The following is an 18,965-nucleotide window of genomic DNA, read 5'->3' as shown; positions in this document are numbered from 1 at the left end:
GGACAGGGAAACCACATTAAACAAATAACAACGATCTCACAAACACAAGACGTGAGACAAGCCAATATATAGTGGATGAGTAATGAGTGACAGCTGTTGCTGATGACAATTAACGGAGACGCCCACGAGCTAATCAGTGCAGACGCAAAACACACAGATTTCACCACAAAGTGCAAACGCCCCGAGATCACGGTTTACCAACCGTGACAGTATCCTCCTGGAGTTCCCAGAAGGGCCTACCTGCTGATTGTAGTCATCAATGAGGGAGTGATCCAATATGTCCCTAGCAGGTACCCAACTCCTCTCCTCCGGACCGTAACCTTCCCAGTCCACCAGATACTGGAATCCTCGTCCCCTCCGTCTAGAGTCCAGAATACGATTAACCGAATATGTCGGTTCCCCATCTACAAGACGCGGTGGCGGGGGAACCGGAGTAGGCGGATTAATACGTGCATAAAACACGGGTTTAATTTTGGACACATGAAAGGCAGGGTGTATCCACCTGTACGCCGTAGGTAGTTTGAGGCGGACTGTCACCGGACTAATGATCTTGGTGATAGTGAACGGGCCGATAAATTTGGGAGCTAATTTATTAGAAACGAATCGTAGAGGAATGTTACTGGTAGAAAGCCACACTTTTTGACCCACGACGTAGACGGGAGGCTTTGACTGGTGGCGATCGGCCTTGACCTTAGTGCGCTCCCTCACCCGGAGCAGAGTCTCGCGGGCTCTGGTCCAGGTGCGGTGACACCTCTGGACAAACGCGTGAGCGGAGGGGACCGCGACTTCAGATTCCAGACTGGAAAACGCTGGTGGCTGGTACCCTACGCTACACTGAAACGGAGAGAGGCCCGTAGCTGACACTGGCAATGAATTGTGGGCGTACTCCACCATAGAGAGTTGTTGACTCCAGGAAGAAGGATTCTTGGAGACCAAACATCGCAACGTCCTCTCTAAATCTTGGTTGGCTCGCTCAGATTGTCCGTTGCTTTGGGGATGATAACCCGAAGACAAGCTAACAGACGCTCCTAACAATTTGCAAAACTCTTTCCAAAATTTGGATATAAACTGAGATCCCCTGTCCAAAACCACGTCTACTGGGAGGCCATGAAGCCGAAACACGTGATCTAGAACAGTGACCGCTGTCTCCTTGGCTGTCGGTAATTTGGGCAAGGGAATGAAATGTGCCGCCTTCGAGAACCGGTCCACTACGGTCAAAACAACCGTCATGCCATTAGAGGGCGGGAGGGCGGTAACAAAATCTAGAGCGATATGTGACCAGGGTCTCGAAGGGACAGACAGCGGTTGAAGAAGCCCATCAGGAGGTCGGTTAGATGACTTACCACTGGCACAAACTGAGCAAGCCAAAACAAAATCGCGGACATCGCGAGCCATACGTGGCCACCAGAATCGTTGTCTAACTAACCCATTAGTTCTACTTATCCCTGGGTGACAAGCCATATTAGAACAATGACCCCACTGAACAACTTCGGACCTTAACTCCTCCGGCACAAATAAACGGTTCAGTGGGCAACCGGACGGAGGCGTTACCCCTTCTAAGGCCGTCTTGACCTTCGACTCGACCTCCCATACGAGTGCTGAGACTACTAGTCTCTCAGGCAAAATACACTCGGGAGTAACGGGATGGGCGGAGGGATCAAAAAGACGTGACAAAGAATCGGGTTTGACATTTTTGGAACCCGGGCGGTACGATAGGGTAAATTCAAAATGACTGGAAAAAAAGTGCCCACCGAGCCTGCCTGGAATTGAGTCTTTTGGGAGTTCTAATGTATTCTAAGTTCTTGTGATCGGTCCAAACAATAAAGGGAACCCCTGAACCCTCAAACCAGTTACGCCATTCCTCTAATGCTAGTTTGACCGCCAACAACTCTCTATTGCCAATGTCATAATTACATTCGGCAGGAGATAGTCGATGTGATAAAAACGCGCAAGGATGTACCTTATCGTCCGAAGCAGCACGTTGGGACAACACTGCTCCTACCCCCACCTCTGACGCGTCGACCTCCACCACTAACTGCCGTGTGGGATCAGGGGCCACAAGGATGGGAGCCAAAACTAAACGGTTCTTGAGGTTAGTGAACGCAGCCTCAGCAGCGTCCGACCACCTGAACGGAGTACTGGGAGAGGTCAAGGCTATCAGAGGTGAGGCTAGTTGGTTGAAATTACGAATGAAACGTCACCCCAGAAACCGCTGTAGGGCCTTATGGGAATCTGGCGATGGCCAATCTATCACAGCCTTAACTTTGTCAGGGTCCATACGTATTCCCTTGGACGAAACGATATACCCTAGGAAGGGGACAGACTGTGCATGGAATACGCATTTCTCCGCCTTGACACAAAGCCCATTCTCAAATAACCTCTGGAGCACTCGTCTGACGTGTTGAACGTGTTCCTGGAGAGATGAAGAAAAAATCAGTATGTCATCCAGGTAAACATATATAAACTGATCTACCATATCTCTCAACACGTCATTCACGAGTGCTTGGAAAACCCCGGGCAAGTTGGAGAGCCCGAACGGCATCACCAAATACTCAAAGTGCCCACTAGGGGTATTAAAGGCGGTTTTCCATTCATCCCCCTTCCTGATGCGGACCAAATGATAAGCATTGCGTAAATCCAATTTTGTGAATATGGATGCTCTCTGCAACCTCTTGAAAGCCGAAGACATGAGTGGTAAAGGATAGGTATTCTTAATAGTAATGTTGTTCAGCTCTCGGTAGTCAATGCAAGGTCGCAGAGAACCATCCTTCTTACCCACAAAAAAGAACCCCGCCCCCGCTGGAGAAGAGGAAGGACGGATAAACCCAGAGGCTAAGGAATCAGAAATGTATTTCTCCATGGCCTCCCTCTCAGGAATAGAAAGAGAGTATAACTTGCCCTTAGGCGGAGACTTACCTGACACTAAGTCTATAGCACAGTCGTAGGGACGATGCGGAGGAAGAGAAGCAGCACGGGACTTACTGAACACTTCCTTCAGGTCCAGATACTCAACGGGCACATTAGGCAAAACCATGTTCTCCTTCTGAAAGACAGAAACAGGGACAACAGAACAAGCAGAAACCAGACAAGACTCATGACATCTTTCACTCCACAATGTGACAGTGTTAGAATCCCATTCCACTCGTGGATTATGTTTGGACAACCAGGGGTGACCTAAAACAATGGGAGCAACAGGGGAGTCCATGAGAAAAAAAGGATATGGTTTCTTGATGGTTTCCAGACGTGATCAGTGTGATGGGTTCTGTATGGCGTGTGACGTGAGGCAGTTCCTGGCCGTTGAGTGCGGTGACATGGATGGGGAGAGACACAGGAAGGACAGGAATGTTCAAGTGATGTGCAAGTGATGAATCAATGAAATTACCTTCGGCTCCGGAGTCCAGAAGGGCGTGACACTCGTGATGTAGATTCTTCCACCGCAGTTTCACCGGAAGAAGGGTCGATGATGTAGGTGAGGACTTCTCAGCGCAGATCCCACCCGATAGTAGCCTCAAATTTACTACCGGGCTGGCTCTTTTACCGGGCATGAGTAGGTGTTATGGTCAGAGCCTCCACAGTACAAACACAGTCCTTGGGACCTCCGCCGTTCCCTCTCCCTCCGGGACAGCCGAGCTCTACCCACCTGCATGGGCTCGTGGTTGTCGACAGAACCGACCGTGTTCTCTCGACTCAAGTGCCCCCTAGCAGGAGAGATGGTAGATCTTGAAGGACTGGGTTGGCGGCCCAAGCGATTAATCCGTGCGTCAACTCGTAAAGCCAGTTCGATGAGTCTGTTGAGAGTGGGGGGCAGCTCGAGGAGGTAGATCTCCTGCTGAACACGGTCGGATAACCCATGCAGGAATCTATCCCACTGCGCCGCCTCGTTCCACTGGCATGCGGCCGCCAGGGTGCGGAACTCAATGGAGTAATCGGTGACGGAGGAAGAGCCTTGCCGGAGTTCCGAGAGTCGATGAGCGGCTTCCCTGCCGGTCGCGGCCCGGTCGAAGACGCTCCTCATCTCCTCGGAAAGGGCGTGGAACGAGGCACAACACGGGTGTTGGTTTTCCCACACCGCCATCCCCCATAAGGCAGCCTTGCCAGACAGCAATCTGAGAGTAAACGCTACTTTAGATTCCTCCGTAGCGAAGGTGCGGGGCTGTAGGGCAAAATGCATAGAACATTTGGTTAGGAACGCTCTGCAAAACGCTGGCTCACCCGCATAGTTCTCCGGCGCCGGAAGTCGCTGTTCTGGCCGGAAGTGGTCCTGGGGAATCTCCCGGGGGACGGACGGTGCAGGCTGTGCGATGGGCGCAGTGGGAGACGTGAGTTGATGGATCTGCTGGGTGAGCTCGGACACCTGTGCCACCAGCGCTTGGACAGCGTGTCCGGTGTTCGAGATGCTCTCCTGCTGTTGATCCATTCTCTTGACGCTGTGGTTTATGAAGTCGGTGAGGGTATTGGTGCTCGCTGCTTCCATGTTGGTGAGATCGTTATGTGACGGTGGGTATAAAGATAGTCTGGAAGCAGATGCGAGATTAACAGTTTAATGAGATGAGATGAAGATAAATACACAAACAAACAATGATGCTGAGACGATGACACTCCGTGGTGGTGGTGAGGAGGTAAGGAATCCTGATGGTGGCGGAGAGAGGGTGAGTAATCCGAATGAGGACGGCGTGTAGACAGCAGGAGAGGATGGCACAGGAACTGCGGGGAATAGAGCCGAAAGGAAAATGTCCGTGGCTGAGTGAACGTGCGAAGAGTGGATGAGGTTCAAAGGTAACACAGACATCCAACGCATACAACACTAAAGCATACGGACAGGGAAACCACATTAAACAAATAACAACGATCTCACAAACACAAGACGTGAGACAAGCCAATATATCGTGGATGAGTAATGAGTGACAGCTGTTGCTGATGACAATTAACGGAGACGCCCACAAGCTAATCAGTGCAGACGCGAAACACACAGATTTCACCACAAAGTGCAAACACCCCGAGATCACGGTTTACCAACCATGACATACAGCCACTAAATGAGTGTTTCATTGGTAAACTGCTGCAATACGTACAACAGCCAGCGTAATAAAATGTTGCTAGATTCACCCTAACCTGTTTTTAATAAACTGAATCCATTTTAGGGCCACTCACAAAACATTGGAATTTGACAATTTCATTAAACATGCATGATGCAATGTAATGATCATACGAAATGAATGAACTAGAAAAGAATTATTTTCCAAAGAGCCTTGGTTGGATTATGTAGTTAATTACATGTTGTCATTTGCATTTAGCAATGTTTTGCATTTTTTGGGATCACGACCCACCAGTTGAGAACCACTGTATTACATGACCAGACCCAAGTTTATCCTCAGGATCAATGCAATGCCTTACAGAACCTTCCAAAAGCCTTTGTCCTCTTGGGATGTTGTTCAGTTTGCAGTAATGGTTAATTTGTGAGTTCCAACAGCTGCCAGTGAAGCATCTTTCTAATTTAATAATCACTTTAGGGTTACTGCAGGATTTGTTTCAATCATTAATTGTACTTGGTCATTTGATATATTCAGAAAAAGTTTAATTAATACCAAGAATAGAATTACTCATCCAAAGTGTTTTGGTCACTATGATTGTCTCACACAGGCACTGGACCCCGATCTGGATGCGAACATCACGTACCGTATTAGGACAGAGGAGGCCAGAAAGCTGTTCGCAGTGAATCCTCTCACCGGAGAGCTGAGTGTCCTTCGCTCACCTGATTTTGAGAAACTCTTACCAAATGGGACGACGTGGAACTTCGTAGTAGAGGCTGTGGATGGCGGAAGTGGCAAAATGCCACCAGGGTTGGCCTCTATTACAGTAACTGTGTTGGTAAGAGAGTCTCAATTATTTTCCTCAATTCCTTTACTAATCTATCTGTACCCAACCATACCCCATAAAATCAAGTCTTTTCAGTCGGCTGACTTCTTGGTAACACCCCCCAGGCAGCTATTATGTGCTAACTCGGCCAGAATGGAGATTCCTACTGGTCTAAGCTAGACTTTTTAGCAGGGGATATCCCGAAACTGTTGGCATCCTGTGATTTCTCGGTAGCCATGCTTAAGCCCTGTAGACACTGACAGCTAAAGACAGTATTATATCTGAAACGGTCATTAGGTCCATAAGTCCTCAGTGTGTAACCAGCTGATTTGTAAGGTCTCAGAAGATTAAGTTCCACACACTGGATGAATTTCAATTAGCTCCTACTGGAAATACTGCTGGTTTACTGGTCTACTGGTTAAGTGGGTTAAATAAATAATTGCAGTTGTACAGTATTTATGTGGTAGTTAAGGTCACTGTGATCATTTTCCAGTGAAATGCTACTGTTGCTTGTTTGGGGGACCTATGAACCATTTCTTAGAATGGAGAATTGGACAAAGACATAACTGAATTCACACATGACCTGCCCACAAACAAATATGGGTGACTGTTTTTGTGTTTTGAGTTTTGAGAACATATTTCAACATTCAAAGTAATTTAATATCTTTAAGCTATCATAAATGTGGCATCACATTTACCATTGTTCAACAAATTTTTACAGGTGGAATCCATGAGATTGGGAATTTCAGTGCAAGGTTATAAGGTTTTTGGTTACAGACTTGGTTAAATGAAAAACAAATTTTGGTAAAAAAAAAAAAAAAAAAAAAAAATATATATATATATATAAAAAAATAAATAAAAATAAATATATATATACATACATACATATATATATATATATATATATATATATATATATATATTTACACACACCGTATTTTTCGGACTATAAGTCGCACCTGAGTATAAGCCGCATCAGTCCAAAAATACGTCATGATGAGGGAAAAAACATATAATTATATTAAAAATAATTATTTAAAAATAAATAAAAATAAATATATAAATATATATATATAAAAAATAAATTAAAATAAATATATATATACATACATACACATATACATATATATATATATATATTTACACACACACACACCGTATTTTTCGGACTATAAGTCGCACTGGACTATAAGTCGCATTCATTTAGAACCAAGAAAAAACATTACCGTCTACAGCCGCGAGAGGGGGCTCTATACTGCTCAGTGTAGGCTACAGCAGCACCGAGCATCATAGAGCGCCCTCTCGCGGCTGTAGATGGTAATGTTTTCTCTTGGTTCATGTCTCTTAGTTCATTTCTCTTGGTTCATGTCAAATTAATTTTGACAAATAAGTCGCACCTGACTATAAGTTGCAGGACCAGCCAAACTATGAAAAAAAGTGTGACTTATAGCCCGGAAAATTCGGTATATTATATTACAGTACAGACCAAAAGTTTGGACACACCTTCTCATTCAAAGAGTTTTCTTTATTTTCATGACTATGAAAATTGTAGAGTCACACTGAAGGCATCAAGGGCTATTTGACCAAGAAGGAGAGTGATGGGGTGCTGCGCCAGATGACCTGGCCTCCACAGTCACCGGACCTGAACCCAATCGAGATGGTTTAGGGGTGAGCTGGACCGCAGGCTGAAGGCAAAAGGGCCAACAACTGATAAGCATCTCTCGGGGAACTCCTTCAAGACTGTTGGAAGACCATTTCAGGTGACTACCTCTTGAAGCTCATCAAGAGAATGCCAAGAGTGTACAAAGCAAAAGGTGGCTACTTTGAAGAACCTAGAATATGACATATTTTCAGTTGTTTCACACTTTTTTGTTATTTATATAATTCCATATATAATTCCACATGTGTTAATTCATAGTTTTGATGCCTTCAGTGTGTATCTACAATTTTCAGAGTCATGAAAATAAAGAAGACTCTTTGAATGAGAAGGTGTGTCCAAACTTTTGGTCTGTCCTGTATATATATATATATATATATATATATATATATATATATAAGCATGTCAAATTGTTCGGTTTTATTTATTTATCTATTTTGGTCACAATCTGTTACAAATAGAGCATTACAGTAAAGGTACATGATATATAGGTACATGATTATAGCAAATAATCAAATTTGCTCTCCTTAAAGGAATAGTTCAACCAAAAATGAAAATCACGTCATCGTTTACGCAGCCTCAAGTTGATTCAATCCTGTATAAGTTTATTTCTTCTGTTGAACACAAAAGATATTTTAAAGGAAAAAAAAAAAGGTGATAGCCAACTGTTCGGTTATTCGTATTCACATCCATGTTTTTCAAAATATCTTCTTTTGAGTTCAGTAGAAAAAATAAAAATAAAAAAGGAAGAAAGAAACTCATGAAGGTTTGGAATAACCTAAAGTTGAGTAAATGAGGACCGAATTTTCACTTTTAGGTGAACTATCTCTTTAATTTTCTTCTCTCTCATATGTCACATTGTAGATCTTATTTATTTTATTGAATGGAAGTGAAATGTATAGTTTATTTGTTAATCTCAGTGTTTAACTATATTATATAAATGGTTATGAATAGTTTTATAAATTGCATTTAGTGTATAAACACTGTTCAAACACTGAAACCCTATTTGAGTTCCTTTATGTTCCAGATAAATACGGCTCTGATTGCTAAATTAATATTATTTAGTTTTGCATTTAATAAGATATTGTCACAGTGTCTGGGTTGTGTTCCCTGGGTTTCCACTAGTTGTCCTCCTTTCTCACGGTGTCTGTCTCCTTGTCACTTCCCATTCCCTTATTTGGTCACCTTCCTCCTGTTGAGTAATTGAGTGTTCCCCACCTGTCTCCTGTTCCCTCATTATCCTTCTGTGTACTTATACCCGGTCTGTCTGAGTCTGTGTTACGGAGTCCTTGTTTAATGTTGAGAGTTATTCATGTCCGTCGCTTCTGGCCTTGCCTTGCCTTGCCTTACCTTGTCTTCGTGTCTTGTTTATGTTATGTTTGGATATTCTGGTTTTGACCCTGCCTGGACTGTTTACCCCTTTGGATTACCCTTTAAATAAATAACTTACTTGCAATTGGTTCCCTCTCCTGTGTTATCTGTAACACCGTACGTGACAGATATTGCTTCAATGTAGTTAGCCACTTATTGTTGAAAACCTCTTGCAAGTAACTTGTTAAAAAAAGATAAATTAACTAATGAAACTACATTTTGAGAAGCTTATAACTTGTAAACCCACAATTTCAAAGTTGCTTCTTTTATTCATCTGAATGTTATATTCTTCTCTGGTCAAGCTTCGACAACAGACCCAGGGCATTGTTAGACATTTAACCAGATGTTAAGGATTACAATTATTTTTTAAGTTTATTTAATTTACCAAACCACCAGCAGTTTGATAGGTTTCAGCTTCAAAAAAAATAATGTAACGGAGTCCTTGTTTAATGTTGAGAGTTATTCATGTCCGTCGCTTCTGGCCTTGCCTTGCCTTGCCTTACCTTGTCTTCGTGTCTTGTTTATGTTATGTTTGGATATTCTGGTTTTGACCCTGTCTGGACTGTTTACCCCTTTGGATTACCCTTTAAATAAATAACTTACCTGCAATTGGTTCCCTCTCCTGTGTTATCTGTAACACCGTACATGACAGATATTGCTTCAATGTAGTTAGCCACTTATTGTTGAAAACCTCTTGCAAGTAACTTGTTAAAAAAAGATAAATTAACTAATTAAACTACATTTTGAGAAGCTTATAACTTGTAAACCCACAATTTCAAAGTTGCTTCTTTTATTCATCTGAATGTTATATTCTTCTCTGGTCAAGCTTCGACAACAGACCCAGGGCATTGTTAGACATTTAACCAGATGTTAAGGATTACAATTATTTTTTTAAGTTTATTTAATTTACCAAACCACCAGGAGTTTGATAGGTTTCAGCTTCAAAGAAAAATAATGTAACGGAGTCCTTGTTTAATGTTGAGAGTTATTCATGTCCGTCGCTTCTGGCCTTGCCTTGCCTTGCCTTACCTTGTCTTCGTGTCTTGTTTATGTTATGTTTGGATATTCTGGTTTTGACCCTGCCTGGACTGTTTACCCCTTTGGATTACCCTTTAAATAAATAACTTACCTGCAATTGGTTCCCTCTCCTGTGTTATCTGTAACACCGTACATGACAGAAGGACTCCGTCACAGTAGGAACCAGCGGTATGTAATTTTTCCGTTCCCCAGCCAAGATGGCGGATCGGCGAACCAAGTACCTTCAGTTGACCGCCCTCCGCCAAGAGGGCAATGAAGTGGGTGCCCTGGCTCAGGTGTTCTGGTCCCTGGCCGAGGGCATGGGCTACAACGATGCGGCCCTCAAGGACTATTTTAATGGCGGGCTGGATGATCCAGTGTCTCAGGAGGAGATGGCGCAGTTAGAGACACTGGAATTCTGGGAATTCGTGCGCTACCTGCAGCATCGGCTTCGGTGGGATGCCCCAGCCACTTCTGTCTCTTCCGGCGGGGTGGTCGTCAGCCCAGCACCACTGCCCAGGATGGCAACTAGCCAAGCGCCACAACCCAAGATGGCCGCCACTCCAGCACCACTGCCCAGGATGGCTACCAGCCAAGCGCCACAGCACAAGACTGCCGTCAGTCCAGCACCACTGCCCAGGATGGCTACCAGCCAAGCGCCACAGCACAAGATGGCCGCTAACCCAGCGCCAATGCCCAAATTGGCCACCGTTCCAGCGCCAAAGCCCACGATGGCCGCCAGCTCAGCGCCAATGCCCAAATTGGCCACCGGTTCAGCGCCACAGCCCAAGATGGCCGTCAGCCTAGAGCCACAGCACAAGATGGCCGTCAGTCCAGCGCCACAGCACAAGATGGCCGCTAACCCAGCGCCAATGCCCAAATTGGCCACCGGTCCAGCGCCACAGTACAAGATGGCTGCCAGCCCAGCACCACAGTACAAGATGGCCGTCTGTCCAGAGTCATGGCCCAAGATGGCTGCTTGCCCAGCGCCGCTGCACAGGATGAGAGTCTCAGTTGACCCTCCGGAGTCGAGTCAGGTTCCAGTTGACCCTCCGGAGTCGAGTCAGGTTCCAGTTGACCCTCCGGAGTCGAGTCAGGTTCCAGTTGACCCTCCGGAGTTGAGTCAGGTGCCAGTTGACCCTCCAGAGTCGAGTCAGGTGCCAGTGAACTCTCCAGAGTCGAGTCAGGTGCCAGTGAACTCTCCAGAGTCGAGGCAGGTACCAGTGAACTCTCCAGAGGCGAGTCAGATGCCAGTGAACTCTCCAGAGTCGAGTCATGTGCCAGTGAACTCTCCAGAGTCGAGTCAGGTGCCAGTGAACTCTCCAGAGGCGAGTCAGGTGCCAGTGAACTCTCCAGAGGCGAGTCAGGTGCCAGTGAACTCTCCAGAGTCAGGGCTAGTCACCGCTGATCCTCCAGAGTCAGGGCTAGTCACCGCTGATCCTCCAGAGTCAGGGCTAGTCACCGCTGATCCTCCAGAGTCAGGGCTAGTCACCGCTGATCCTCCAGAGTCAGGGCTAGTCACCGCTGATCCTCCAGAGTCAGGGCTAGTCACCGCTGATCCTCCAGAGTCAGGTCTAGTCACCGCTGATCCTCCAGAGTCAGGGCTAGTCACCGCTGATCCTCCAGAGGCAGGGCTAGTCAACGCTGATCCTCCAGAGGCAGGGCTAGTCACCGCTGATCCTCCAGAGGCAGGGCTAGTCACCGCTGATCCTCCAGAGTCAGGGCTAGTCACCGCTGATCCTCCAGATTCAGGGGCTAGTCACCGCTGATCCTCCAGAGTCAGGGCTAGTCACCGCTGATCCTCCAGAGTCAGGGCTAGTCACCGCTGATCCTCCAGAGTCAGGGCTAGTCACCGCTGATCCTCCAGAGTCAGGGCTAGTCACTGTTGACCTTTCAGAGTCAGGGCTAGTCACCGGTGATCTTCAAGGACTGAGTCAAGTCACCGGTGATCTTCAAGGACTGAGTCAAGTCACCGGTGGTCTTCAAGGACTGAGTCAAGTCACCGGTGGTCTTCAAGGACTGAGTCAAGTCACCGGTGGTCTTCAAGGACTGAGTCAAGTCACCTCTGATCTTCAGGAACAAAGGCAAGTCACCATTGATCTTCATGAGCAAATGCAAGTCACCAATGATCTTCATGAGCAGTGTCAGGCCAGCACCAATCTTCTGGAGTCCAGTAAGGACACCAGGGAATTACCAGAGTTTCGTCGTCCCGTTGGTCCAGCCGCACGGAGGTCTGCTCCGCCCTGGGGGCTTTCCGCCCTGACCACACGGCTGTGGGGGTCTTCCGCTCCGCCCTGGAGGACTCTGGCTTCGTCCACAAGGACGTGGTGGTCTTCTGCTCCGCCCTGGGGGGCTTCCGTCCTGACCACACGGTTGTGGTGGTCTTCTGCTCCGCCATGGGGGGCTTCCGTCCTGACCACACGGTTGTGGTGGTCTTCTGCTCCGCACTGGGGGGGCTTCCGCCTTAACCACACGGCTGTGGTGGTCTTCTGCTCCGCCCTGGGGGGCGCCACATGATGTCCTTCATGGATTTCTGTTTTGTGTTTCTTGGTTTCCTGTCCGCCTCCCTCCTGGTCTGTGTCGTGTCTTGTCGTGGAGCGTCTGGGAGCCGCTCCGTAGAGGGGGGGTCCTGTCACAGTGTCTGGGTTGTGTTCCCTGGGTTTCCACTAGGTGTCCTCCTTTCTCACGGTGTCTGTCTCCTTGTCACTTCCCATTCCCTTATTTGGTCACCTTCCTCCTGTTGAGTAATTGAGTGTTCCTCACCTGTCTCCTGTTCCCTCATTATCCTTCTGTGTACTTATACCCGGTCTATCTGAGTCTGTGTTACGGAGTCCTTGTTTAATGTTGAGAGTTATTCATGTCCGTCGCTTCTGGCCTTGCCTTGCCTTGCCTTACCTTGTCTTCGTGTCTTGTTTATGTTATGTTTGGATATTCTGGTTTTGACCCTGTCTGGACTGTTTACCCCTTTGGATTACCCTTTAAATAAATAACTTACCTGCAATTGGTTCCCTCTCCTGTGTTATCTGTAACACCGTACGTGACAGATATTGCTTCAATGTAGTTAGCCACTTATTGTTGAAAACCTCTTGCAGGTAACTTGTTAAAAAAAGATAAATTAACTAATTAAACTTCATTTTGAGAAGCTTATAACTTGTAAACCCACAATTTCAAAGTTGCTTCTTTTATTCATCTGAATGTTATATTCTTCTCTGGTCAAGCTTCGACAACAGACCCAGGGCATTGTTAGACATTTAACCAGATGTTAAGGATTACAATTATTTTTTAAGTTTATTTAATTTACCAAACCACCAGCAGTTTGATAGGTTTCAGCTTCAAAGAAAAATAAAAGCAAAAGCATTTTCATGCAAGGAAACACAGCTTATTACATCCTCTATAGTCTCCCAAGAACCCCTAATTGTTTCTGTGTTGGGATTATTTATTAATTTTCCTTCTGTGTATGGTATGGCTAATTTATAATTAGTTGTTGTGGAAAATGAAAAAGTGAACAGTGGAAATGAATGTGCTACCTGATGCATGGAGACTCGGGATAACAGAGTGATTATGGTGGGATAGAGGCCCCAAGGGCACCTTCCTGATGGAGAAAACGGTCCCAGTGCGACAATCGTGAACTCACTACACTTTGCAGATTTACTTTAAGGCTTGACAGATTTTATTTTTCATCTGGGGAGGGAAAAGACACACAGAGAAGTGTGGGATTGGAAAATAAGAGAGAAAAAAATAACAATTTAACTCCAAAGTACTTTCCTTGGGGCCTTTTATTTTGGGTATGTGAGCAATAGTAAAGTTTGATTAGTAAGTACTCAGGACTCAAGGACATCCTTGACAAAGTGCGGGGGACTGACAGGGGAGGGAGGTGTTATTTGGATACCTGAACCCGCCTGGCCTTTCCTTGGACTCGGAGCCGGCTGCTCTATTGAGTGTATTAGGTTGCATTACATCTCTTGTATCTCCCAGAATCACCTGTATCATCAGCATTCATGGGAGCCAACAACACTTTTCCACTTTGCTGTATCTTTCGCATATATAACTTTGTGGAAAAAAAAAAAAAAGTTAAGGTCCTGTGCAAAATGAGCACCCACTTTCAGCAACCTTGCATCAGGAAGTATCTCTGCAGAGGTTTGAAATATTATTGTATAAAAACTTATAAACCATGAACCAAGCAGCTCTACAACATTACAAACATTTTATTTATTTTATTTATTTTATTTATTTTATTTATTTATGTATTTATTTATTATTATTATTGTTATTATTATTATTATTATTGTTATTGTTATTATTAAAATAACCATACAATTTTAGCACATTAAACCATGCAATATTGAGTCCATACCATACAACCATGGTATGTATAGATGGTATATTGTACCATAATTTATATTGTAAATATAAAATATAAAAAATACTTATAGTCAAGAAAATACAATATACAAAAAAAAAGAAAATCTATATATATTTTTCATGTCAACATATTGAATTATTTACAAGTATATTAGTTATTTAAGAGTGTTGTAAACAGAGCTGGCACCAGTGCAGTTCTGATTAGGAGGTGGTTGAGGTGATGAAAGGGGGCGATGATGTAGCACAAAGTAAAACAAATAAATAAATAATAAATACATATAGGTGCTCGTCATATAATTAGAATATCATCAAAAAGTTGATTTATCTCACTAATTTCATTCAAAAAGTGAAACTTGTATATTATATTCATTCATTACACACAGACTGGTATATTTCAAATGTTTATTTCTTTTAATTTTGAGGATTATAACTGACAACTAAGGAAAATCCCAAATTCAGTATCTCAGAAAATTTGAATATTGTGAAAAGGTTCAGTATTGAAGACACCTGGTGCCACACTCTAATCAGCTAATGAACTCAAAACACCTGCAAAGGCCTTTAAATGGTCTTTCAGTCTAGTTCTGTAGGCTGCACTATCACAGGGAAGACTACTGACTTGACAGTTGTCCAAAAGATGACCATTGACACCTTGCACAAGGAGGGCAAGACACAAAAGGTCATTGCAAAAGAGGCTGGCTGTTCACAGAGCTCTGTGACCAAGCACATTAATAGAGAGGCGAATGGAAGGAAAAGATGTGGTAGAAAAAAGTGTACAAGCAATAGGGATAACCGCTCCCTGGAGAGGATTGTGAAACAAAACCCATTCAAAAGTGTGGGGGAGATTCACAAAGAGTGGACTGCAGCTGGAGTCAGTGCTTCAAGAACCACTACGTACAGACATATGCAAGACATGGGTTTCAGCTGTCGCATTCCTTGTGTCAAACCACTTTTGAACAAAAGACAGCGTCAGAAGCGTCTAAAGACACTGGACTGCTGCTGAGTGGTCCAAAGTTATGTTCTCTGATGAAAGTAAATTTTGCATTTCCTTTGGAAATCAGGGTCCCAGAGTCTGGAGGAAGAGAGGAGAGGCACACGATCCATGTTGCTTGAGATCCAGTGTAAAGTTTCCACAGTCAGTGATGGTTTTGGGTGCCATGTCATCTGCTGGTGTTGGTACACTGTGTTTTCTGAGCTTCAAGGTCAACGCAGCCTTATACCAGGAAGTTTTAGAGCACTTCATGCTTCCTGCTGCCGACCAACTTTATGAAGATGCAGATTTCATTTACCAACAGCACTTGGCACCTGCACACAGTGTCAAAGCTACCAGTACCTGGTTTAAGGACCATGCTATCCCTGTTCTTAATTGGCCAGCAAACTCGCCTAACCTTAACCCCATAGAAAATCTATGGGGTATTGTGAAGAGGAAGATGTGATATGTCAGACCCAAGAATGCAGAAGAGCTAAAGGCCACTATCAGAGCAACCTGGGCTCTCATAACACCTGAGCAGTGCCACAGACTGATCGACTCCATGCCACGCCGCATTGCTGCAGTAATTCAGGCAAAAGGAGCCTCAACTAAGTTTTGAGTGCTGTACATGCTCATACTTTTCATGTTTATACGTTTCAGTTGGCCAAGATTTCTAAAAAATCCTTTCTTTGTATTGGTATTAAGTAATATTCTAATTTTCTGAGATAATGCATTTGGGATTTTCCTTAGTTGTCAGTTATAATCATCAAAATTAAAAGAAATAAACATTTGAAATATATCAGTTTGTGTGTAATGAATTAATATAAAATACAAGTTTCACTTTTTGAATGGAATTAGTGAAATAAATAAACTTTTTGATGATATTCTAATTATATGACTAGCACCTTTCTGCGGCCCATTCACATATTTTTCAGACCGTAAACAAACCCGCTAGATTTCCTGACATAATGCATTCATTGTGACCCATTTAGCAGATGCATCATGTTAAGTTAGAACAACTTGAACAGCAACTAATACATACCCATATACCACTTATTTAACTTTTGAGGGCATGGTTGTATCTATCTCAAAATGTTTATGACATTGTTAAAAATTAATAAACAATATGGAGAAAATAAATCAAACGTTTTAGCTCCAGAAGCACTCTGGTGCATTATATTAGCACTCCATTTTAAGCTTTGCCTCTTTATTCACTCTAGCAACCTTTTCATCTGCCTTTAGTGCTCTCTCAGTGGCTATAATTGTCTCTCACCCGACTTTTTCCCCAAAAAGTCCCTGGGCACCTAGTACTGTGACACATCCTTAATGCACTACATGATCTACTATTGAATAAATGCCATTTTTGCTTAGTGTTTTACTGTTGGAGGCTAGCTTATGGGGCCTGAGCTAGCACATAGTCTGACAGTTGCAGGCAGGCGAAGAGAGCAGGATTCAAGGCACTAATCGGAGTTTGATGTTCTGTGTCTGGGCAGGACATGAATGACTTCCCACCAGTGTTCAGTCAAATGCTATACCGGGGAATGGTGGCACCCAATGCAATCAAGGGGACCACAGTGACCACTGTACATGCTGAGGACCTGGACCCACCGGTGAGTTTCCTTGATTATGTGTGTTCTTTCATCCCTGAGATATTTCATTAAGGAATTTTCAAAAAAAAAAAATTACACACCCTTGTTTCTTACCAACATCTATTTTTTTCACTTCAAAAGATGTTAATTGATGTACTGAACTGGTGTGGATTACTGTGATGTTTTTATCAGCTGTTTTGACTCTCATACTGATGGCACCCATTCACTGTAGAGAGATACACAGGTAAATTTCCATTGCAACGAAAAATAAGCACATTTATATCTTGGATGGCCTGATAGTGGGACAATTTTCTGTGACTTCCTAGCAACAGTCTATTCCTTTAAGGGATTAAAGTTTGAAAAATCAATGTTCTTCGCTTATACACACATCATACACAGATGCTTAATAGCAATAAGAACACCTGGAATTTTATGTGAAATTCAACCATCATTCTGCACAAGATAAAAGTCGCCTTGATCTTTTTTCTACAAAATGTCACTGAAGATATATCCAGTGTAGCATTAACTCTCTAATTATTAAACTTGAGTGTCATTGACAGTCTCTATTGGTCGTTCCTGATGTGACTGTGAATAGGTCTGACTGCATTGTGCAGAATGCCATTGTGAATGACTTAAAAAGGGCTAAGCACAATAAAACAAAGATAAGAGGAGAAAAAACAGCAGCAAAGACTAGAAGCTGTGTGTGTTTAACTGAAGAGGCAGCTACACCAGCCTAACCAGTGTGTAACAACCTGGCATGCATCCAGCATAAAGCCCCAGAGCTCTGCCTACCCTCCACAGGCAAAATCGCACACCAGCTTCACACAACAGCATGGATTTTACACAACCATGGTCCTGGGCTACTACAGTATTGAAATTATGTTTATATGGTTTATAATGACACAAATGGATAATGGCATTAGTAATACAATGTGAACATGGTTTATGAGGACACTTCCTGTGTCATCGTAAATCAAAAGGTGATGGGTAGTGTTAAGAGCAGGGTTAGGGTAAGGGGATAGAAAATAAATTTTAAAGTATAAAAACCATTACACCTATGGAGAGTCTCTGTAAACCACATACAGGTGCATCTCAATAAATTAGAATGTCGTGGAAAGGTTAATTTATTTCAGTAATTCAACTCAAATTGTGAAACTCATGAATTAAATAAATTCAGCTCACAGACTAAAGTAGTTTAAAGTTGGTTCTTTTAATTGTGATTATTTTGGCTCACATTTAACAAAAACCCACCAATTCAACATCTCAACAAATTAAAATACTTCATAAGACCAATAAAAAAAACAAAACAAAAAAACATTTTTAGTGAATTAATGGCCTTCTGGAAAGAATGTTCATTTACTGTACATGTACTCAGTACTTTGGCAGTGTGGGCAGGTGCCAAATCCTGCTGGAAAATGAAATTAGCATCTTCAAACAGCTGGTCAGCAGAAGGAAGCATGAAGTGTTCCAAAATGTCCTGGTAAATGGGTGCAGCGACTTTGGTTTTCAAAAAAAAAAAAAACACAATGGACCAACACCAACAGATGACATTGCACCCCAAATATCACAGACTGTGGAAACTTAACACTTGACTCCAAGCAACTTGGGCTATGAGCTTCTCCACCCTTCCTCCAGACTCTAGGACCTTGGTTTCCAAATGAAATACAAAACTTGCTCTCATCTGAAAAGTGGACTTTGGACCACTGGGCAACAGTCCAGTTCTTTTTCTCCTTAGTCCAGGCAAGACGCCTCTGACGTTGTCTGTGGTTCAGTAGTGGTATATAAGAGGAATATGACAACTGTAGCCAAATTCCTTGACATGTCGGTATGCCTTGACCCCAGCCTCAGTCCATTCCTTGAAGTTCACTCAAATTCTTGAATCAATTTTTCTTGACAATCCCCATAAAGCTGCAGTTCTCTGGGTTGGTTGTGCATCTTTTTCTTCCACACACTTTCCTTCCAACCAACTTTCTGTTAACATTCTTGAATGCAGCACTCTCTGAACAGCCAGCTTCTTTGGCAATGAATGTTTGTGGCTTACCCTCCTTGTGAAGGATGTCAATGATTATCTTCTAGACAACTGCCAGATCATCAGTCTTCCACATGATTTGGTAGCCTAGTGAACCAAACTGATAGACCATTTTGA

The 18,965-nt window shown here is 43.7% G+C and overlaps 1 protein-coding gene across 4 annotated transcripts in view; it reads left to right on the top strand.

Moving 5' to 3' along the window:
• The window catches only part of LOC132122007 (protocadherin-15-like), a 252,976-nt gene that overhangs the window by 148,181 nt on the left and 85,830 nt on the right, over nucleotides 1-18,965 (top strand). For all 4 annotated transcript variants that reach the window (XM_059531804.1, XM_059531803.1, XM_059531802.1 and 1 more), the window contains exons 20-21: nucleotides 5,641-5,868; nucleotides 16,724-16,840. In XM_059531804.1, coding sequence (XP_059387787.1) covers nucleotides 5,641-5,868; nucleotides 16,724-16,840 — 345 coding nt within the window. The remainder of the gene's footprint in view (nucleotides 1-5,640; nucleotides 5,869-16,723; nucleotides 16,841-18,965) is intronic.

This window comes from Carassius carassius, chromosome 40 (assembly GCF_963082965.1).
Source record: "Carassius carassius chromosome 40, fCarCar2.1, whole genome shotgun sequence".
Lineage (NCBI taxonomy): Eukaryota > Metazoa > Chordata > Actinopteri > Cypriniformes > Cyprinidae > Carassius > Carassius carassius.
The sequence above is the reverse complement of the archived record's forward strand: the minus strand, read 5'-3'. Positions and strand labels throughout refer to the sequence as shown.